This window comes from Bombus vosnesenskii, unplaced genomic scaffold (genome assembly GCF_011952255.1).
Source record: "Bombus vosnesenskii isolate JDL3184/JDL3185 unplaced genomic scaffold, Bvos_JDL3184-5_v1.1 scf7180000016274, whole genome shotgun sequence".
NCBI lineage: Eukaryota > Metazoa > Arthropoda > Insecta > Hymenoptera > Apidae > Bombus > Bombus vosnesenskii.
The window spans coordinates 3,013,993-3,039,013 of record NW_022884343.1 but is presented as its reverse complement, the minus strand read 5'-3'; the positions used below and the strand labels follow the sequence as shown (position 1 = coordinate 3,039,013).

At 38.2% G+C, this 25,021-nt stretch overlaps 1 protein-coding gene across 1 annotated transcript in view; it reads left to right on the top strand.

Annotated features, from left to right (window-relative positions):
- The window catches only part of LOC117242557 (beta-1,4-glucuronyltransferase 1), a 58,236-nt gene extending 33,607 nt beyond the window's left edge, over positions 1–24,629 (top strand). Inside the window, exons 2-6 of the mRNA XM_033509343.1 lie at positions 11,910–12,456; positions 16,321–16,698; positions 19,783–20,118; positions 21,988–22,230; positions 22,866–24,629. Of these exons, the coding sequence (XP_033365234.1) occupies positions 12,091–12,456; positions 16,321–16,698; positions 19,783–20,118; positions 21,988–22,230; positions 22,866–23,063 (1,521 nt within the window). The 5' untranslated portion in view covers positions 11,910–12,090 and the 3' untranslated portion in view covers positions 23,064–24,629. The remainder of the gene's footprint in view (positions 1–11,909; positions 12,457–16,320; positions 16,699–19,782; positions 20,119–21,987; positions 22,231–22,865) is intronic.
- The last annotated feature ends 392 nt before the right edge of the window (positions 24,630–25,021 follow it).

The window sequence follows — 25,021 nt, the reverse complement described above, 5'->3', positions numbered from 1 at the left end:
CCCTGCTCCATAATTCATTTCATCGTTACACCACCGACATGTACACGTGCTTTTTCATGGTACGCGACACCAAAGCGTGCATCGATCCCACGACGATCGAATGGAAAAAACGTAGATAGGAAAATGGCCCTAGACAACTTTCAAACTACCTTGCGTGCTTTTTTATTATTTCACGAGTAAAGATCGTAGCGAGGAATTAGAAAAATTCCCATCACACTAAACTGACTATAAGAAATAACTTGGAAGATTTTTGCGTTTCGTTTTGTTTCGATCAGAAATCGTCGTTATAATTCATTCTATCGTCTTCTTAAGCTTTATCTGTTGTTCGTTATTCGAGTTAGAAAATAACCTGGATATTTTATTTGAATCTGCATGACAAACACACCGACGTAGAATACAAATCGATCGAGATCTTTTGTTCGTTCAAGACGACCGTTGAAACGTACGAATGTCGTTAAAAGACAGTCTCCTCCAGATTTCTTCGCTAAAAAATTAGTGTACCACCCTCCAATAGTGGTTGATATCTCTGCAAAATTTTAGGCCGGAATACGCAGCAGTTTCTTTGGAAAAAATTCGAGAAGATTTAGACCTGGACCTATCTCGTAGGTCCTCCGTAACTGTATAACGCTGTAACTGTCTTCCGCGACTAGGTATAGTCTTCAGTTTTTTTCGAGGTTTGATAGGTGAACTTGTGGTAAATATCCCAGCAAAATTTTACGTCAGTATACGTAGTAGTTGGTTTGGAAAAAATTTGGGAAGATTTGGAACTGGGCCAATCTTCGCCCTGCATTTGATAGAATTGGTTAAGAGCCATAAAATATATTCGATATTCGTGTTTCGGTAACAACGGTGACAAGGCTGTCACCGTCCAGGCGGACGTCGTCGCCCTCTTTCCTTTATCGATAAAACTTGCCTAATTCGGGGCGGTGCTATTATTAAGAAAGCGAACCGATGAGACGTTTGAACTCTCGCAAGAGTGCAGCCTGTTACGCGCCCCTAGCACCACTTCTAATTTAGAGATGGGTGGGATGACCTGTATTCATTCGGTCCTATCAACTGACCTTGCTTTATATCGTACGCGTTGACTATCGCAATTTCCTTAATATCAGTTTAGAAACGCGCCTTTATCTCACAATGGATGCCCAAGCACTAAGGGAAGCGTATGATGATACTCCTCTATCAAAGTTAATTGCGTTCGAGTGGCACGAATGGTTTAGAATTGCGTGCTAGATGGAACAACCCATTGTACCGTAGAATTACTTTCTTAAAGCTTTTTTAGTAGATAAATTAGACGAATAGCATGTAGATCTAATAGGCGAACGACTTTAGTAGATCTCGAACTAATAACGCACCTTGCGCGTCGCGTGTTTTCACTAGACCATACTAATCTTTATTTTAACGTTTGTTTATTTTGATGTCGTCACGTTGCCATGTTTCCGGTCGATGAAAAATATTTGAATTGGGTCGTAGGTTGTTTGGTTATTACCCGAGACATCGTGATTCGGAAAGGCAATATTTCAGTACGAAACGTTCACGTTTCTTTGCTGTTTCAGCAAAAGAGAACATAACGATACGTAAGTCCAGTTTCACTAACAGTAGATACGCTTGTCATGATTTTGTGTCTTAAAAATAGGCATAAATATTGAGAATGAGAGAATCAAGCGACACCCTATATATTTTCGAATAAATCCCCAGCCACATAAGAATTGCAACCAAGAAATAACTAAGAAAAGATGTCAGAAGGAGCTAGATATTTATTTCTGAGCTAAGAATCGACCCAACTAATCACTTTCCAGACCTTCGTAATTTGGCTTCTTAGAGCTATCGTTGCTTCCGGGTGAGAACGACATTCGTTTTTCGCGATGGGCTTCGTCGCAGGCCTAAATCAGCACTGGTACCAACGGCTCGTTAATAAAATAGCCACTGTTCGAAAGGAAACGTTCAATAGTCACTAACGATCACAGTTGGTCCAATTCCCTAGCTGCCGATAGACACTAGAAGTGGCAATTCGATGGCCTAAATTCGAAGTCAAAGACGCGTGTCTGCTCGTGGACACGTTGATACGTACCTAATGTTACCTTGTAGAATCGATCATCTCTGATTCACGCTACAAACGATAGGTTGGTATGCTACGTTGTTATAATGACTTGTAGCGTTAAATGGAAAAATAATCGTATTACTGGCGTAAAATTATTTTAGTACGTTGAAATCAATTTCAAAGTAATAATAGACCTGTATTCTACTTTTCCACTTCTTCTACTTCTACTTCTTTGAGATTGGAAATATTTTCATTTTAGAATTTTACACGCACGCGTCGATATCGATATTGTCCACAAATAACCTACAAATTGTTTTAGACCAAGAAGATAACCTCGAATTAAATTCGTGGTTAATATTTCACGATATTACAATGTTATCATGTAACACTAACCTTACTCGGTCAGATGACCGGTTTCAAAATTTCATCTATAATTAAAAACTAAAGTAAAAAATTTTATGTAAATCGTTATATTAACAAAAATTGAGAAACTGATCGATCAGGTAACATAAGAATTTACCTAAAGTCAGAGGAACAAAAGAAATAGCAATGAACGTAGAATTTTAAATTAAGGTTTGCTAAGGTTAGTGTTAATGATAATAATATCTAAAAAAATAACCTTCGTATAAATAATCTACGAATAATACATTAATATCTGTAGACAACGTGGCAATGATATTTCACACTTCATTAGGACGAAAATAACTGGATCGTTCCAATTGGTCTGAAAAGCCGATAGTCCGGATAGGAAAAAGAACCAGGCGTCGAGTAAACCAGAAGCTTCCGGTATCGATTTCTTGCGGAGATCAAACGGCACTAGGGAATTCCTAATTCCGCGGAAAAGAAACCGTTCCGCTATTATATTTCTAATTGAATTGTTGGTCGATGCACGAGATAGCTTTCAATATGATAACAAGTCTATTACCAGGCATCCAGAGTAATACTAATATTCTTTGCATAGCGAAACACAGAGGCAGATGGAAGAGTGGAAATACCAGAACAAAAGTACCAACCTAGAGAAAATTTAATGAAACTTTCTTCGGAGAGGTCGAACGCTTAGTAGATAATTCTCTTCTGGTGGATAATGTGATTCGAACGGTGATGATGTTAGGTTAGGTTGGGGATAAACGTAGGATTAGACAGAGTTTGTGAGGTTATACATCGAGAAATATGGCGATGAAGAGAGAGTTCCTGTTTCGTTTCTGTAGTTCGCGTGTGGCATTGAGAGAAAGTTTTATTTTATTCTATAATTAGAGTCGTTTAAATAATTGTAATTTTTAATCAGACGCGGTCCGAATGCTAATATTCTTCAACGTTCGGAGTTTCGACAAAATCCTTGAAATCTTCCGTCACGCGCTTCACGCTGTCGATTAGACAAAAAATAATTCCAATATTTTACAATAACATAGAATACAATTAAAGTAAATATTTAGAGTAATTAAAGTAGAATTACGATTAAGCACGATTTTAAAAGGACAATTTTATTACTTACCAGCTTTACACTTGTCGTTCAAAATCACCTAACTTCAACCTAACCCTGAATAACCTAAAACCTGATTAGAATATAACCTCCAAATGTCATCAAAATCTTCCTCGAGTTTCGAGGTTTCAAAAATCGGTGTCTTTTATCATACGCTCGAAACTAGCAATTCGTTGAAGATATAATTACATAGTTTTACAGCGATACAGGAAAACCACTCGCTTGACGGAGAAAAAGCAGATTCGTCATTTTTGTGGAATTTAGATAAAGATCTTTCTAAACTTTCAAAATTTCAAAAAGGTCATTAGAAACCTTCTATCGTACGCTTCAAGCTGCCAATTAGTTAAAAAATTATTTCCATCGTTGCACGTTAATCGGAGAGGGCTGCTCGTTCGACGCAACGCTCGATAATTCCAATATATTTGACAACTAATCCAGGAAAGCTATCTAAACGAACGTAAGCCGGCTACCATTCGGCGCAAAGCAGATTTTCATCGAAATCGTATGAAATTCCAATTAGAGGCAATTTCAAAATCGCAATTCTATCAGCGATCCACCCGGTATGCATCTCGTTCTAATTTCGTTAATGAATTCTGCTTTCCACGTATCGATCTTGATCGCGATTCGAAACGCCCACGACGTCCGGCCGTCCATCCGGCTGCTTCCGGAAGTAGGCGTAGGTGACCGAAATTGATACGAAGGAACACGAATCCAGAAGTTCTCGGTTACCTCGTTGTCGTTTACGTGTCCTATCGCTGCTATGTTCAGAGGCAAAACGTCGTTTCGCGTACTACGAAACAATGTTATCGGTTTTCGTTCGATAGTGAAGTAGATACACGTACCTTCTGACGCACGATGGACGCGCGTCACGGTACAGTGGAGATAGACGCCTTAGCGAGAAAGCTGCTCGTTTTTTGATAGACGAAAAATTTCATATTACGCGATAGAAATATCTCTACTGGTAGTATCTCGGAAACCGTTTCGATAGAAACTTTGCAAGCTTCTTTGTATCTAAAATTTCTCCCCTCTCTATATACAGGGTGTTTCATTTTTATTTTGCCAAACAATGACGATACATTGTACGATTAAAAGACACGAAATAAATAATTTCTATAGAAATTAGCTGAAACATTTGGATGTACAGTGTAACGTAAAATTTTCCTGAAACTTAGCTTCAAATATTTTTATAAAAAATATCCCTATTAATGTATCTTATAAAAAGGTAATTTCCACCTAACTGTTGCTGTTATCGTAATATTTATAAAAATGTTATTTTAAGTAGCTTCGTCGCTGTAATTACCACCGGCAGCAGTAGACCGATAACTACGATATTTGTTTCATCTTTACTTCGTTAATTTTACAACAGCTCTGACTTGATTCACTTATACGCGGAATGTACATGGAAGAAAGAGAGGGAAAATTTTATTTGCAGGGGAAGAGACGGGGGAGGGATTCATTGCCGTTGAAAGCTCGCAACACTCGCGGGGAGTTTGATCGTGGCAGATAATGTGGTTATCGTGTGCGCCTGCATAGGAAACCATTAGGGGCGATGCACGAAATTTCACCGGAAGCGGGATAGCCGCGGCCTTTCAACCCGAAAAACAGCCTTTTCATCCACGGGTTTACAAGTTTTGCCATGTTTGCGTGTAAATATCATTTTCACAAAATTAATCAGACAATTTCCGAATAAACGACGATAAGAGTATAAATATGTAATATTTATGTCGGTTTTTGAAGTTTTAGGACAAATTTTTGGAAATTTTCTATTAAACGCTCGAAGCTACCGATCGGTGAGAAAAATAATTCCAACGTTGCAAATTAATTCATTTTGACGAAGGGAAGGAAAATTGATGAAATTCCATGCGAACATGTACAAGTGTTTTTCAATTTTAAAAATTCCAAAATATCTTTAGGAATCTTTTGTCGTACATTTACGAGCAATCGGTGAAAGAGAAAAATAATTCCAATATTCCAAATTAATTCATTTTGACGAGGAGGAAGAGAATCGATCGAATTCCACGAAAAGGCGTAAAAATCTCTTTGAATTTTTGTAGTTGCAAAAATTCTTTGCCAACTTCGCTTTCATATACTCGACGGTGTACCAATCAGCGAAAAAAAAAAAATAATTCCAATATTCCAAGCTGACCGAGGCATACAGCCGCTTTGAAAAAGAAAAACCAGCTTCGCTATTCGGAAAAATATTTCGTCGAATATTCGCAAATTTCTGTAAACTCCGATTCTGTTTAAAAAAATGTTTCGTCCGATATTTGCGAATTTGCAATAAACATTCACGGTTTATTTATATTTATATCGTTCTATTATACAGGGTGGTTGGTAACTGGTGGTACAAACGGAAAGGGGGTGATTCTAGGCGAAAAAAGAAGTCGAAAATATAGAATAACAATTTTTCGTTCGAGGCTTTGTTTTCGAGAAAATTGACTTTGAATTTGGGCTTGGTACGCGTCCACTTTATCCCGTCTCGTTATAACGAATCTCGCTGTAGATCGTTGTCTCGATAGAAAAATTAAAAAAAAAAATTTTTTTTATTAACCACCAGTTACCAACCACCCTGTAGATAAACAATGTTTAAAATTAACTTTCCTAATTAAATTAATCGCAGGAGAAGATAAAACAAAGCGACGAAATGTACGGAACGTTACGATGTTACGTATGTTATTCACCGTATTTTTACACGGTCCTCGTGTTTCGTGTTTTAAATACAAGAATAAATAAAATATACAAATTTTTAACGACCAACGCTGTTTACCGGTGTTTGTTTCGGCATTTGCAATTTATTCGTTCTACAATATATAAAACATACAATTTTAAACGACCAATATTGTTCGTCTTATTCGTACTTACAGTCTACTTATTTTATAACCTCGCTGTATTCGTTCGGCTCTTACGCATCAGGTTTCCAAGATCTTGCCAACATAGCCAGTAGAGCGTAGAAACAATTTCTTTCTACTTTATTCGCTTTCTACGCCATCAGTTTAGAACGCAGACGCGATTCTCTCCCCCCTCCTCTCATCATCCTCTCATTCTTATCAACATAAATACACGCTAGTACACATCGTGTACTTAGAGCGGCGCATCCTCTGCGGAAGTGCATATTAATGTTGTGCATCACGTTGGCTGCGCGCGACAAGCGAAATTGTTTTTAAACAACCCGCCGGGCTTTATCGCCGGAACCAATCGTAATGGTTAGTGGGAAACCAGTTACGATTTACGATTCTTGGAACGTTCGAAAAATACATTTTCAGGCCGATACCTTGTCAGATCATCACCAGAATAACACGAAATAGCATTGAGAATAATAATTTATTTTTATCTAAATTCCATTAAGTATATTTCTTATCGTTATGGCCTGATAATAATCTCTAAATCCTTTCCAATTTTCTTCCCATTCCCCCCTACCCGTACCATAACCTCAAATGAAACGAACAATGACTATTTATAAAGGAATTGTTGTTTGTAGCTTGGAAAATCTAATTGATCCCAAGTTTCGGTAAAATTAGATTACTTATCTAACTCGGGTTTCATTCTGTATGATAACGGATGAATGATTATCCCAAACTTAACCTACATTTAACTGTGTAACAGAGAAAAGGGAAGAAATGAATGGTTTAATTCAAGTCGAACTTATATCTTCGAACAGAGATGTTTAGGTAAAACAAACCGTACAGGAAATTTAACCCAAACTTATCTAAATGTGAATAGCCAAACGCGGAACTGGTCCTAAGGACAGACAAATCTGATTCAAGTGGAGAAACTTTTACCCAAACGTAATTCGAATCTAACGCAAGAGTGTAAAAAGATGCGCCGAAATCTAATGGAAATTTAAACCAATTCTAACCTAACCTAAAATTTAACCTATAAACTTAACCTTGCGTATATGTATAGGAAACGTGATTTCTAGTTGAACAAATTAAATCGTTCTATGTAAACGAACCTACTATGATACAAGATAAATAAAAGACATAGATAAGCATGGTGTCTCACCATCGTGATTCAACCTGACAGCATCTTTTTCCATGGCGTAAAGGGAGATATAACGGCTACTGAAAGCTATTGCCACGATGTGACGACAAATGGTTTCAATGTTGTGCCCTCGACGTGTACGAGTCACGACTACGTAACATCTCGTGCGTTTGCACGGTAATTGAGTGCTGATGAATCATTCGTATTAACAGTTGCATCGATTTTCTTGCCCCCCGGCTGCGTTACACCGCGATGACTTTGCAATACGACAAGTTCGTCGACCGTTCGTTCGTCTCGTGTCTTCTGTTCGCGTCGAGCGATTAACTATACAGGCTGGCGTAATCGTTCGTCGAAACTCGCGAAACGGTGTCCCATTCTCGCTACTTTCGAAAGCTAATCAACTTCTTATACAACGCTAGATCGTTTCGTAGATAAAAAATGTATTATACAAATATGAATTTAAATTGAGATTAAAGACGACGTACGTTCGATTTAATTTAAAATAGAATTACATATTGCCATAACCTCTCAAAAATGATTGGATTAATAATTAAGTCGAACCAGTAGATCCAAATAGACCAAAGTAAGTGGTTAATGTGAATTTGAATTGAGATTAAAAGCAACGTAGATGAAATCCAACGAAATTTAAATCTTGATTATAGCCTAAACATTAAATTATAAAATTAGAATATAGGTTAAGTTAAATTTGGATCTAAATATAATACCTCGTAATTCTGCCCAACGGAACGGATATCTAATTCAAAGAGTAATTAAAATATAGTGGAGACGTAATTTAAATCTATTGAAAATTTAGCGCTGTCATAACCTAAGCATAATTAGAACGTAACCCAAGCCTGACCAAAATCTAATCAGAACGTAGCTGTGAACGTAATCCAAGCACATTGCCGGAGCCTGAAACCCTAACCTAAATTTAGCCTTATCCTAACGTTCAATCAAAATCTATATCGAACCTAACCTAAACAATTGAAAAACAATGCTCGAACAATTATCTATCGTCGCAACAAAGTAATAAAGGAACTTGTAACAACAAACAGACGACAATTTCTCGAGTTACAGGTTGCTTCATAACCTAAAACATTAAAAAGCATATTCGAGCAATCGCTTATCACATAAAATTCTAAAAAAAAAAAAAAACTTTTAAAAACACTTTTTTCAAATCGTGTATTATTTTCTAGAGAGTCAAGAAGATTGGAAAGTTATGGAAAAAAGAATGACGAAACTAGGACTGTCCCATTACCGGTTGATTCATTATCCTAATGAAGTGCATACCAAGCTCTAAAATCGGTCTCGGAAACGTCTTCCAACACGCGAATACTTTTTCCCTTTCTTTTCCCCTCAATTTACAGAATGTTTTACATAATCAGTTTAAATATCATGCTTAAAGATCGAGAAATTGTATTCCCACCCATTAATTATGTACTTTTTAATGCAACACAGTTGGCAATTATATTCAAGTTTTTCTTAGAGGTTGCGAGTCCCACCGGAATTTCGATTAATCCAGTCTTCAGTCTGCCATCAGATAATCGAGTTTCTACCGTGTTATTACGCACACATTATTTCTAGTAATGTTATACGTGGCGATCGAGTCGACGTAGAATTTGCCACGATAAACTGTAACATCGAGCTCGAAGGGTTCGACTTCCTCGCTTCTTACGTTTAAATACATTTGCATTAACGGTATCAGAGCATTGACTGCGAGTAATTTATTACGAGTTCGTTTGCATTTAGATAAAGGAATAATTTCATAAATTATTTTAGGTTAGAAAGGGTGCCACATAATTTGCTGTTTAAAAGTTTCGTACGAGCGCGTCAATAGGAACGACGCATGGCAGGTTGCCTGACGCCAGGCGCCCAACTGCTAAATTTTTAAACATTGGTTACTCAAAAATGGAATGACTTTGGATATATGTTTATTAGACATAAAATACCCTTTTTAATAAGCCACGATTTATCGTCTATAGTTTTGTAAATATTCGGTATATAGTGTGTCTCGAGATAAATAAGAATTAAAAGAAACTTTTACTCGTATAAATGGTAAATAGACTTTCACCCAAAAGACTTCAAGTTTCGACTATACGCATAACTAAATTTCACCCGTTTAATCGTATTCGTCAAAATCTAAATGTTTGCAAATGTTCGCATTCTAATGACACGAATCAAGAAACTAACCTAACCTAAATACCCAATACCTACCCTAACCTATCGGCACGCGTAAATATACCAAAGAATCTCTGCGGACAGATCTTCCGTCACGTCCTCGTCTAACAAAAACCACATACCTGCACATTGTGGCGTAAAAAATTGCAAAGGCAATCACGAAGCTTAGCGTAAATCGAGTTCCCCTCCGTTGGATCCATTCTCGGGCAATAATCGTCGGAAGCAATACGTCGTTTCGCGTGGCTCCCAGTACGACGTTGCCTAACTTCTTCCACCGACGTGCAATTCAACTTCAGAAACTGCTGTCTGCTGTACATATATTGTATTAAGTCGCGATACAAAGTGCCGCGCCAATTTCCACCCTGTCGTCGTTCGTTGCTAATAACTGTGCCCAAGAATCGTTCGACGACTGGAACAGGCCTTTGTACAGTTGCCTGGCAGCGATACAAGGGTAGGAATGACAAAGAGCACGCTCTCGGATAATGCCAGCCGAAAGCAAAGGGGACTAAACGGCGGACGCGTTGTGCATGTGTTGCTGTTAGGGTTTCAGGAGTTACAGTACTCCTGAACTTTGCATCGGTCTGCTGTTAACGTATCAGGCAGCTGTCGAATTGCTGTTCCTATATGGCAACTAAGCGAATGCGGGTTTTGCCATTAGGTAGTATCGAGAAAATCCGCGATCACTTAGTTGCCAACCCAATAATCACATTTCTTTTCTCCAATTTCTATGAAATCAGCTGTTTTACGTGGATTAATTTCGATTGTTTCCGTCGCCGCTTATCTATGATCTCTGAGACGCAGGATGTATCAGATGCACGCACCGGGTACAGTAACTAACCAGTAGGAATTTGCTTCATCCGCAAGATATCATAACGATCGTTATACTTCAGACATTTCATATATTTTTGTGCATTTTCTGCGTTACGTGCGATTCTACGCTTTCGTGATTCCTATTCGACGCACTTTTCTCTAATTTACGATCAACGAGGTCGTTGAATACGGCCTCTGAGAAGCTGGCAGCTGCACTAAAACTCACTTACTTTGCGAATCGCAATAACTCGATACCGATACTAATTTGACGCTCGTAAAACGAAACGTTAATTTTACGGCTATTTTTCCTATCTCTGATAATGAACCGTGTCGAGCATTTAATGGCCCGGGATCTTACAATGAAAGCATCGGCATTGCTCGTTGGCAGTCATCGATGCGTAGTAAAAGTGGCAAAAAGAATCGATGCCGACCGCAGAGTGTCATTATCACCGATGGATGGAATTAGGTAACTGAGTTACTAACAAGTCGTTAACGATTCTCCGGGCAGAGAGATTCTGTTTCAGAATGCATCGCCCTGGGATCACGATCCGGGTTTGTGCAATGGCCAGTGAAATCCACGTAGGCCCGGTAGAAATTATTAAACCTGTTATAGACGGGGTCGTTTGTTAATCAGGGACTGCTTTGGTCACGGAGTTGATAAATCAATAAAGACGAGTTAATTTTAGTCAGATCGTTTGACACTGCCACGAGCAAACCGATAACCCGTTAAATCTTGAATGGAAATTGTAATTCCACCAATATAATAAACGAATATAAATGATAAACATGCTACAATGAGTTTACTATCTACGCTAGCTTCGTATCTGTAAGCTCATACAATGTATTTGCGAAGTAGGTAAATATTCGTATATATTTTGTGACGTAAAAATCGCTATATGAAGGCGCGATCAAGCCACAATCAACTGCATCAAGATAGAATCACGGAGATCACCGAGTAGTTGCCATTAGAATCCAGAGAATTTGTTGCCAATTTGAACGAGACTGTCCAGCAAGCTCGAAGCAAGGCTAAAGAGTACTTGTCACTAGAAGAGTGCTCGTCACGAGATCTCAGAGTAGCAATTTCTTAAAACACCTTCAACCCGTAGAATACGCTGCGTTCAGATCGCTGATGAAAGTGCGACATACAGGGTGGTTGGTAACTGGTGGTACAAACGGAAAGACAACGATCTACAGCGAGATCCGTTATAACGTACCGGACGCGTACCGAGCCCAAATTCAAAGTCGATTTTCTCGAAAACAAAGCTTCGAACGAAAAATGTTTATTCTATATTTTCGACTTCTTTTTTCGCGTAGAATCGCCCCCTTTCCGCTTGGTAACCATCAGTTACCAACCACCCTGTATAAAAGAAAAATCGAATGACGAGGAAATCGGCCCTAAACGAAGTCTAATTCGTGTTTCAGAGGCTAACCAGAGGGAGGAGGTCGAAGCTGTGGCCAACAATGCTCAGATCCTGATCGCGGAGCATCAGGGGCCCCATAGGGGTGGGGAGGTGGTGGAAGAGAACAGCAAACGCATCCATCCGCGCTTGGTTACGATCTCCATAGGACGGTAACCGGTTCGTGGTCCTGGAGGAGGCTGGCGATGAGCATGTTGAGCATACTACGTAGAAATTGGGCACTTCGGGTGTCGGTGGTGCTCAACATCTGCGTGTTGCTCTACGTGTGCGCCCACTTCGGCTCCTCCGGGCCCTGGATCGAGGAACCGCCGACAAATTGGGCGGCGCCGTTGCAATCCGAGACCTTTGGCGCCGTGGACCTCGTAAATGGTACTCAGAAGGGCGCCACGTCGTCAGCTGTGCTTGCCATCAAGGATGCCTCGAACAAGAGCGCACGCGGTAACACGACCAGTCTAGCCAGGGCGAGGTTGCTCACCACGAGGCCAACGACCAACGAGGCCAAGGCTGATAACAAGAACGGCGACGGGCCAGAGCACAGGCATAATCAGACGGTGAGTGGAATTCCTTCAGAGTTTTTGGCTACGCTGTAGCGAGCAAAAGTAAAGTTCAAGCGCGTACATACGGTCAGATGCAACGCTGTATTCGTACACACTTTACGCCTTAAAGGGGAATACACGCTTTAAACACTTAGCTAACGCTTTGAAGGGGACTAAGTTTGTAAAAGTTGGACTCGAAGCTATTCGAGCCCTGTCGAGAGGCTGAGGGATGGAAAGAGACAGAAGGATGGAAAGGTCAAAGACTGGACTCATGGCAAACGAGAAACAGAAAAATAGCTCGCAATAACGCCTTGCTTTCAGACGAGTAAGGGAAAACCCAATACAATACGATACGATGGAAAAGTGGGGGAACATTCGCTCGCTTAGTGCGAACGCGCCATAAGTTGTTCAAAGAGGAACGTTACGATGTGCAAACAATACGCGCATTGAGACTCAAATAATTCAGCTTCTAAGTAAAATTACCATGGAACAATGTGTGCATTATTTTGAAAAGAATAATCTAACGCAAGCTATTCAGCCATCTTTCTAACGGTTCTTGGTAGTATCGCCCATATTTAAGATAATGCCACGAACCAAATAGAACACAGAGGAGCTAAAAGTGGATTTTTTGAGATCGTCTGGACGAGCTAAATAAATATAACGATGATACAATATAATTGAGAATTTAGAAGGCTAATGTATCCTGTGCCTAAAAATTCCAACAAACTCGTTGTTAGCGGTATACTCGATTTTCCACAAACAATACCATATTCGTTTTTCCATATATTCCTATATCAAGCTGCTTACACGTACACGTATAGCATAATCGAAGAGAGGTGGTAGAAAATATTGCCAACAAGTTGCAAGAAACAAGTTTTCTTTGACCAAGAAAAAAGAACTTGTGCATCACAGCGTAGTACAAATTCATAAAAGAACAAAGTGTACTTGTGGAAAACCCGGTACGCGTCAGCTGCTAGTTGTGAAAAAAGCTCAATGTTCTGTTCATCTAGGTAGCTAGCATGAACAAAGGCCGGGAAATAATTAACCAATATCTGTTGGTATTTCTATTTTTCACTATAGAGACGACGTTATGACGATGTAATGTTGTGACTTGTAGCACTGTTGATGACTATTTAGCGAGGTAAATTGCACTTCGATTCTATACCATAAAACGACTAATTCTGATTCCAGAAGGAAACACGTCTGGATATTGGATAGGATACTGAATAGTCAATGGTAGTAGGTAGGCCTTGATCAAACCAGATCAAACGAAATCGACTGAAATCGATTACCGTCTTAGACCATAGATTATAAACATTAAGTATCAATGAATTATTCACAGGTTGGCTATTTATACCGTCAACCATAACCAATTTCACGGATCGATCGTTGTTTCGATCAACAGCTCTCCGCGTACCATTTGCTAGCATCACAATCTTCAACAGATTACCCCGGCTTCGATCGATAATCACGTTCGATGCCATGCAAGTAACGTGAATCGCGCGCGTTGCAGCGATAATTGAGCAAAAAACGACGAGAGAAATCTCGTCCTATCGGACTTTCCATCAAACCACTCGCTCGGATCTCGGATGACTAATCCGTTCTACGACATCGTTCTACGTCTTGTGTTTCTGGGTGAAGTTTAACATTGTCGTGTGAACACCACTTCCGAGGTAATTATCGAAGGAAAATAGATGCCATTATGGTTGATTGTGCAGTTGGTTTTAATTAAGCGTGGTATTGGTCGTGGAAAATTGATTTCAGTTGCACGTGGAAAATGTGAAATTGATGCCAGGAGAGTGATACTAATTGAGCGTAGAAAGTGTGCAATTGGCCTTGGAAAATTGATTCCAATTGCACGTGGGAAATGCGAGACTGATGGCGGAAAATGGATTGCACATTGGATATGGAAAAGGTGGAAATTGAATTTGAAGTTGAACCGAGATAATTGATTCTGATTGAATGTAGAAAATGTGCAATTGATTCCGGAAAATTGAATCTAATTACACGCGGAAAATTGATTCCGATTGGATGTCGAAGATGTGGAACCGAGCCTGGAAAATCGATTGTAATCAGATATGGAAAATCGAATGTGCAATTGATGGAAGAAAATCCATTCACACGGGAAGTGGGAAGTATGAAATCGTTGGTGGAAAATTCTATATGCAATTATATATGGAAAATATGGAATTGATCGTGGGAAAACGACTTTAATAGTAAATGGAAAATATGGAATCGTTTTCTAGAAAATTCGATAATTGGATATGGAAAATATATCTTTCGCAAGAAGCTACTGACGATGATAATACTAAAGAAATTATAGTATGTAATATTATTTATAATTATAATTACTTATTAAATATTAGTAAAGTTCAAAATTAATCGTGAATCCTTTGATTTCGTGACATCGAAGAAATTACGTTTCGACGGGGTCGATGCAAGCTGTATATGACAGGAATATGAGCCAAGTAGAGGGTTCTTGGATTACAGAGTGTCCATCGCCGTGGATATTTTCTGTCCCGGCCTTATCTCGCCAGATCTTATCGCGCAAAAAAGTGTGTTCTGCCCGAAACGATCGACTTTCATCCAAAATTCAACTGTTCTCGCCGCTGGATGAGAAGCGACTCGACCTCGTTCAAAATCCTGATCATTGGATAAGATCTGTCGACCCTTTCAAGAAACTACGTCAGGTTCAGAAGTGGTCGCTCTTACATTGTCGTATTACATGCACGGTAGTCACGATAACGTTCGTGAACTGAGATTCCAGATACTAGCTGCGACCAGTGTAACCATTTTTAACATTAACTGTACGTTACTTGATTACCCATTCACATGCATAACAGTTCAACATCATTCTAGTAACCGCGTTGAAATTGTTTAATCTACCATGAATATCTGAAGTATCAAGTTACACTATTTACCTTCGAACGTTTCGAGAAGAACTTTAGTTCGCTTAGCTCGTTGATAATGGGAACGGCAATGACTGGAAAATTTCCATCGGTAAAAATATAAAAAGAGACGAAATTTAAAATAAGTAATATTCGTGTCCAATTTCGAGACACTTGAAATTACGCCGGATAAGTTTCGTCATCCAGAAGTCTTCGGAAGTCTGTATAATTCACCAATTGTTCGATATACGTAGGTCTAAGGTTAGTCGTTTAAGGTTAGGTTAGGTTAGGTTCCCTTTTTTCGCGAATCAAGTTTCTCGCAGTTTCCTAGGGGAGCGTAGAGGAATTAAGTCGCGTAAAACCGGGCTCAGAAGCCGCCTCCTACCGCTTTGCAGTTCAATATTTCAAAAGGGAAAACTTCAACGTGTATCTCCGCCCGCCCCCTTTCGCCTTTCCCCATCCCGTCACTCTGCAAAATTGGAGCGAAAGCTTTTACCATCTCCTTCTACGACCTTTCTGATGGATACTGCTGCAAGAAACTGTATCTAACAATAATTTAGTAATAAAGGGGAATGCCGGTAATGTCACGCGCAAAATTCAGTATAGAAGATTGTGAGGAAGTAAGCGAGGCAACCGTTGTGGTATTATGTTTTATCGAGAATAGGTTCAAGAGTGAAATTGCATCGTGTGACCTGCTTATATACTGTTACATTGTATTTGAAATCGTATTTGTTTCCTATATCTCGATGTAAAGGAACCATTATTCCCTAGGAGTTTGTCTAGGGATCCCTATAATTGACAAACATTTTCCTTTCAATTGGAATCACGTTTTAAGTTAGATTAGATTTTCTAATTGACTTTGGTTTGCAATAAGTTTCAAGCGATGTCTTACTTCTCGCTTGAGTCAGATTTGAAGACCAATATTCTTTGCCAGGGTCAGAAGGCCTCGCCTCGGTTCCGTCAATTAACCAATTTGGCATTCCTGTTACAGGCAAAGAGCGGTTTGCCGGTCGTTCAATCAGCGATGAGCCTAAACGAAGCGGTGCAGTGCAACGAAAAATCCTTGGAACCGAGGAGGGCGCAGCGAGGTGATTACTGGGTCCTCTATAATTACGTGCCGATGAGCATAGCGGTGAGATGTTGGGAAAGCGTGACGTACACCACGCACGCGGATTACACGTTCCTGGACAATCTGGAGCCGTTGCTGGAGCGATGGAGAGCGCCGATATCGATTGCAATGCACGCCCCTGGCACAGACTTCGCGGCGACCCTCGACGCCATCAAGTACTCGAGAAACTGTGGCAGCTCTCTGGTCTCCCAGCTGGTCACCTTTCATGTATTCTTCAGCAGCAAACACGTGCCAAAAATGGTGAGTATTAATGACTTCCTTCCTCTCTGTACCTTATTTATGTCCTATTTGTTGGACCGATTAGTGTTGCATCTACTTTAAATTACTTTATCGTATCTATCCTCGGTAGATCGTTATTATGGAAGTGTACGGTTTGAGATATTGGAAAAGTAATAAGTATAATCGAATTTAGGTGCTATTTCAATTTTATTTCTCCAATTACAATGGGTTCCCTCAACTGCTCTTAAAGATCTTAGAAAGAGCAAATAAATTATTCTACTTCACACAATCCTTAGAGATTTCAATTTACATAAATAAATAAATAAATAAATAAATATTCTCTTACATCGACTGCTGCTTTCTATACACCTATCAAGGCGCGTTCCCTAACCTCCAAAACCTTCATAGGTTGCTTGATCAACATCTTAGGTTTCACAGCTGAGTAGAATTTTGGTTTCCCATACTTAAAATGAAAGTACTTAAAAAAGGTTGGCAAGGTTTCTGGTTCTATTACTAAACAAGAACACTCTGGATCAAAAACCATCTGTTCCCTAAAAATAGGCACCACAGGAGCCACGATCTCCTCTTCCATTTCAGAAACAACCACTCTTTGCGGTATAGGCTCCACAATTTTCTCCGTACGAGTAATCTTCTCAACAACAGGTACGTCAATCTCTTTCGGTGAAGGTTGGACGATGTTTACGTTGGTTTGAGAACCACCTTGGCCAGGGTGGATCACCTGGACAGTCTTGGTGTGCTGAGGACCCATTATCACGTTTGCAGAAGTTTGATCGCGTTGAGGCTGAATCACGTTCAAAGTCTGAACTCCTTGCGAACCTGGTTGGATACTGAGAGTTTGAACAGAGGTTGGAGCCTGGATGCTGAATGTTTGAAGAGGTTGTGACCCTTGGATGGTGAAGGTTTGGACTTGAGAACCTGGTTTGATGCTGAAGGCTTGAAGAGTTTGTGGACCTTTGATGCTTAGTGTTTGAACTCCCGGAGAACCTGGTTTGATGTTCAACGTTTGAACAGGTTGCGAACCTTGAATGTTAAGTGTTTGAACAGATTGTGGAGTTTGAATGCTGACAGTTTGAGCAGATTGTGAATCCTGGATACTAATAGTCTCAGAAACTCCTGAATCCTGATTGATACTCAAGGTTGGACTAGATTGATCTTTGATGCTGAATGTTTGAGCAGGTTGTGAAGTTTGAATATTGAGAGTTTGAACAGATTGTGGATTCTGGATGCTGACAGTCTCAGAAACTCCTGGAGCTTGTTTGATATTCAGACTCTGAATATGTTGTGAAGGAGTTTGAATACCGAAACTCTGAACTTCTCCCAATGCTTGGTCCATTAAGAATACCGATTTTTTGGATCTCTCGGTGTCTTCTCCAGTCTGTTCTATCTCTAGCTCCTTCTTGTTTAATTCTTCTTTGATTTCTTCTTTCTTCTCCGCTGGAACTGCTTGACATATCGTCAAACCAAGTAGTGAAAGCACGAAATACGTGTTAAAATACATTTTGTTGAATTTTTGATGTATTTCTCCGTGAAACTGTGAAGATTCTGGAGATGAGGCTGGTTTTTAAAGGAATCCACGAGATTTTCTCGGCACGTTTGATATGGAAACCACTCACGTTTTGAAAACACGAGACTGTGCTGATCGTGCAGAATTTCGATGCTATCGGGTCACTTGTTGACGCTTGCCGGTGTATTCAGTTCGGTCGAGTTTCCACTGCGTGACATTCACGCATCTTCCGCTATTTTGCTTTTTATTTTCATGTTGTTCATTGTATTTAGACGTATGTTATGACGATGTTACTTGTGATACCAGGTCCAGTATTAAAGTCTTCAGATAGGGATCGCAGTGTCGTTTGTATTTCGTCAAGTTTCGGTTGTAAACTTTTTCACAGCAAACTTTTATTTTTTCTAAATAATAAAAATTTTCGAATAAATAAACATTTTTGTTGAACATTTGACTTAAAAATTGATCGTGTAATGTAATGAAGACTAAATTAAAAATCAAAACTCTAAAAACTTATCGATAGAACAACATCCCAGAAATATTTTAAAAATTACAGAAAATAATAATCCAAAAAATTGGCCTACTTTTTCCTAAGGATCCAAAAAGAATATAAAAAGATAGTTATATAACTCACTTTTCGACAGTCTTAGTCTTAAGAAGATGGGACTAACAACAAGAGCTCAGGTCTATTTCTACCTCTTTGCAATCAAACATTTTACTGTAACATGTTTAAAAAAAATTTTTCAAAATCGTTCTGTCCTTTCACTACTGTTAATAACACGTCAAATCTTTAGTAATAAGTTACAGAAATAGAATTGAACGAATTAAGTAAGGTAAGTGGATAATATTTTGCAAAAGTGAAATGACTTGGAGACAGGCGGCATGAGAAAATAGATTGGCAAGAGAAGCACTTCCTGCGGCTGTACTTTTCTGTGGCGAAACTCTGTTATTAATTCCTTCTGTATCACGACGTAACGTCGATACACGTGCACGTAATTAATTAGAACGCGAAATCACGATTGCGACTCCTAGTACCTCGAAATACGTGTACCAATTACACGTGTGAAGGCTCTACTTTGTTTCCAGGACGACTCTCTTACTGTCGTATTATGTATGCACTGCGGAAAGAAATAAACAGGCATTCCCTATCGGCCGCTGATTGGTTCCACGGTTTAATTACCACTTTCCCGACCTTTCATCTTGTTCCACTTTTTATTCTGTCTCGACAGAAAGTATTGCATCGTCTTTCCAATTCTGCCTATTCGATACGCATCTCATCTTTTCTACTATCTTCGCCTAGAATCTTGAAAATGAACGTTCGAGAAAAATATATTCTAGGGAATTTACTAACGTACTAGATATCTGTTTTATTATATTCACTGAAGAAATAACCACCATTATCGTTATTACGAATTTTCAAAAATATTGGTCACTGGAAATTATTTTCTAGTAAAAATTAAGGTAACTACAAAATAACTAAAAAATGAAATAGCTATAAAATTATCAAGTATAACTTTATACATATACCGTCCAGTCTGTAAGCTGTTATTATAATGTGTGGCACAATCTGCTTTCTGAAATAGGTACCCCCGACCGAGAAAGTTATGTCTGACTCGTATAACTGCACGCTGGGACCACCGTGGGTGAATGTCACGCTTTCAAAGATGTATAAAAACGAGAAGAAGCTGCTGTACCCTGTGAACGTCGGACGTAACATAGCCCGTGAATCGGCGCCGACGTTCTACGTGTTAGCAAGCGATATCGAGCTTTACCCGAATCCAGACTTGCCCGCGAAATTCCTCGAGATGATCAGAAAGAGGGATCAGCCCGCCCTCTACAAACCTAACCCCAAAGTTTTTGTATTGTCCATCTTCGAGGTGGACGAGAAGAGTCAACCGCCTAATAATAAAACACATTTGGTAAGTTAGAATTGGAAAACCTTGCAAATTTTTAATGTTAGAAATGAAATGAAAGTATTCTTATTATGTATATATAAGAACATTTTATATTTTTAATGCTGGTATTTCAGTATTAGTACATACATGTATATTACAATGCATGGCTTGAAATAAGCATATTTATCATTTAATCAGATGTTGAAATATTGGAGAAGAAAGTTACTAGATTGTCACTGTTCTATTTAACTACCATGTCGGATTGTACTTTCGATCTAAAACTTTTATTTTGTGTTAACCTTTTACGTTGTGACATTCGCATACAACCAAATGTCGCTATGCAACCGTTCACTACAGAATTTTATTTCAGTCCACGCACGGTATATCAATAGTATGCAAAATATCCAAAAAGCTGAAGATTAAATAACTTAAATAATTAATATTCTTTATTCTAAAATTTTATTTACGATTAAAGCTATTAATTACTCATCGTTACAAGTTAACCTCAATTACATTTACCCTAAACTAACGTAACCTAACTTAATTTCGCTCCAGATATAATCTAAATCTAACCTAATCTAATTAGCATTTTAATTGGCAAAAAATGCGAAATGTCTGCACCATCGTTATACAATTTTTATATCATTCTTTTTAAGCTGAATGCAGTGAAATTGCACGATGAAACGTATTTAATTACCGGTAAGAAGCGATCTTCACGTTTTTTAATCAGAGAAATACATTTTGCTGAACTTGGTTCATTCGCATTTGACATTTTAGTTGAAAACTGAACTTGGAGCTAATTAAACGGATAGGGAAGAGAGCAATGACGGCTGCATAATATCCGACAATGCGTTAAATGGCATGAACGCGAGGGTCGTTTAATCAGTGGCGCTTCCTTTGACCGTGGACCTTGATACGTACAATTAGCAGCGTTGCTGTGAAGTGCAGCTGGTCGCTGGCCGCACTTCTATGAAACATTCAATTCAATTCCACCACTTCTATGCACTATTCAATTTCATTCCATTTTTTCAAACGTCGAACAAGCCTTATTTCATTAACCGTGATACACGCTGCCTTCTGCCCCTTTTTTTTTCAAAGCATAAGCAGAGAACTGCGCCTCTTCAAACGGTGGTAAAACTGTAATTAGAAACGGTGAAATTATAGTCGCGTAAGAAGACGTTGAACCCGGATACTTTTGTAAAAAATGTTGTAAAACCGTTATCCTTTCGATGAATTATTTTTATGGCAGAATTTTATGATTATATTGTAACGAAAACTACCTTGTGCAACTAAACATAATGAAAATAACACACTAAATGATGTTATATAGATAATAGTATACGACTGAGTTAAATCAAGAGTTCTTAAACATTAGTATTTAGTTATATTAGCATATTTAAAAATCATTTAAATTAATAATAAAGATTAATTAAGTTAATCTTTGTAAAAGAGAAAAATTTATATGAATTGCGATAAAAGTTTCAAATGTGAAAAATCACTTTTTCGTTTCCAAATTTTCAATACTCAATATTACCGTAAATTATATTTATCAATAGTCAATTTCTTGTTAGTAAAATTATGAAAATTATAATAAACAATTTTCAACTTAAGAGTCCTTTTCTCCTTGCTAAAGTTTCAATAAATTATAAATTATGCGATAGCCACGTGTTTCTGAAGTAAACGGTATAAGTATATTTCTATATACGTGGACTTCCTACGTATTCTTGAACATATATATGCATATGTATATATATATATATATAGTAGTAGATATATATTTATATCTACTTTATATACTTAAAAATATATTTTCAGAAATTTTGAAAAAATAAAAAATGTTCTCCTTTCGTATAAAAAATAACGAAATAATTTAACAAATAATTCTCATTTCAGGCTCAGATGCTGAAGGCCGGCACGGCAATTCCCTTCCACAAAAAGTTGTGCTCCGGCTGTCATAACGTTCCTCGAAGTAAAGAATGGCAAGAAGCTGCGGAAACGGAGGATCTTCACGTGTTTCACGTCGGTAAGAGGACAGGCAGTTTCGTTCATTGGGAGCCGATTTTCATCGGGAGCAATAATGATCCTCTGTACGATGAGAGGCTTAGCTGGGAAGGAAAAAGCGACAAAATGACACAGGTACAAATGATTTCCGGCTTATAAAACAACTTGTGTCGATACAGTCACGACCTACTTTTATTTTTACTCGAAACTTTCAAAATATTCGGTAGAATCGCAGGTAATAAATATTTCGCAAAAAATTCGTGTATTTATTTTCATGTATCGAGTGATTCGTTCATATATCAATATCAGTGAGAAATAATTTCATGTAGAAAGTGATCTGACACTCTCAGAGTTAATCTACGTAGAGAGTCTATTCGTCCCTAAATTCGTGAAAGTGTAAATCGTCTATAAAAAAAAATATTTCATCATTTGATGCACTAACAAGTATGAATTTTTTCAAAGAAATTACCGCCAATGCGTTTCATAGACTATGAAACGAAAATGGCGCCATTTGTAAGAAGGATTTATTGATCAATACTAAAGGGATTTCACGTCATATACGCCAAGTTCATAAACTTAAAAACGGCAAGAAAAGGAAAAAAGGGAAAGAAAAGAAAAATACATACAAGATTTGCTAAAATAAGATATCGACAGTAATGCATGGGAAAATAAAAGATGACCGAAAAACCGTCGATTCATGTAATATTCATAAAACAATCTCTCCAATGCGATTTCTCTGAATCATTAACCCAGTTTGACTTTCGTTTTAGGGTTACGCGTTGTGCGTCCTTGACTACGATTTCCTCATCTTGGACAACGCATTTCTGGTCCATCGTCCAGGCATTAAGATCTTCAAGAAGGATGTTCACCGGGAGATGCTGACAGCGAAAACGAACGCCTTGATAAGAAAGATCATCGTTCCAGAGTTAAAAATTCTATATGGAACGAGAAAAGGCTGTGCCGTGTAGCCCGTGGAGAAACGAGCACAGCGAGTGCTCCACAGGTGTTTTCCAATTAAGCGGCAGCACCTGAGATCATTCTTGACACCAAGAATGTCCGAAGCTCGGCAGAAGATCAACGGCGGTCATAGCGCTCAAAGACTCGTTTTAATCGCCCGTGACCATAAGGACCACGCTCGTCAGCCATTTCTGGCCGTTTCCGGTGTCGAAACTAAGTTAAAGAACGTTCAGTGCGACTAACAGATGTCCACGATTGAAAATAATGCCAATTGAACGGTGCCGAAAGTAATAGTTACGCAGGATAGGTTCCGAGGACGCAACCTCGCTAATGTTCTCTCCTCGTTGAAGCAACAACGACGAACCTTGTTTCTCCCCTTGTTGCTGAATGTTCCAAACGATTTCTTCAAAATGCATGGAACATCGATAAAAAGATTCTTGTTATTGCTTCGACGAGGACACAACTTATAGTTTCAAATTTCTCCTATGATCGTTAGTTCCTGCAGTTCCTCCTCGTTTCTCATCGCTGACTTCTTCATCTTCTTTGCAGTACAAAAGTGTGATGGCAGCATTAATTACAGAAAAGAGGGAATATTAATGAAAAATCGATTTGTTCAGAGAGACTCAAAGAGTGGTATAAAAAATTTTGCTTTCTCACGATGATCATATTACGTAGTTCGTCTTCGTTATGAAAGGATCTTGTTGCGCATATTTTCACTTGAGAACGCGTTAGGGCGAACAATTGTACATATTTAGCGTTTTAAAACGGTGCCTCGTATATACTTGTACATTTACAAGAGTGTTGTGTGGTTTGTCGGTGAACGCGTGCATTTTTTTTCATTCCACGATTTCCCCAAAGAGGAAACGGAAGCCGTTTCTAACGCGAACGACTGTGGTCATAAAAACATGCCAAAAAGAAAAAGGTACACTGCTCAAGTCAACTAAGGAACACAGTGTTCGCATAATGAGAGAAAGTATTTTTACCTTTTTAATTGCTGTTAATATTATTATTTGGAGCAGTGGATGTTAGTAACCAAACAAAAACTCTGTAGCTCGAATTTGGATGAAAATTGCATTAGACTCAAAAATTTGGTTTCTATAACTCCCTAGAAAATTTATTCTTAAAAAAAAAAAAGGAAATTATGAGAAAATTATCTGTTATACCAGCGTGCAGAGTTTTATACAATTTACTGCAAAACCGACTGAAGCCGACGTTTCGTCGACTTAAGTTTTAATTTTATGCATTTACATAAACATATTCGAAGCAGTTTTTCATTGTTTTTAAAGTCAAGTATCTTGTTTAAAAAATAGAAACATACGAAACCAAATATAACTACTAGGTAGTGGAACGAAAAAGATATGAAAAAGGATGATCCATTACGCACTTGAACAACACGTATGAACTACCCTTATATTTAATTAACGATATAGTTTCGTTCTTGAACGAATACCGTGGTAAAAAAAAATCAAACAGGGACTATTCGCGAATATTTTACTCTCCCAAGACTGAAGAAACATTTGATAACAGTTTACTAGAACATTTATCCTAAAGATCTTTAATTAAAGAACGTCAAGTCATTAGTTATTTAATGATTCTTTTATCATAGTATAATCAATTAAGGCTAATATATTAACCTTTCTTTGTATATCTTTCTTCTATGTCTGATAAAAATGAATTGGTGCTTCCAATGCTAGATAACAATTACAGCAATCATGAATGGAACGTTGCATTCGCTTTTGCCATTAAAACGAACATTGCATTCGCTTTTACCATTAAAACGAGCATTGCATTATACAAGATTTCTCATAATTAATAACAAAATCGATAATTAAGCTCTCAAACATTTTTTTTTTTTTTTTTTTTTTTTAGCACGTAAAAGCGCACCTAAATTTTGTATCATTATATATAAGAAATAATAAAAAATATTCATAGAGACGTAAAATATTTTTAATAAGCAAGGAATTATCTT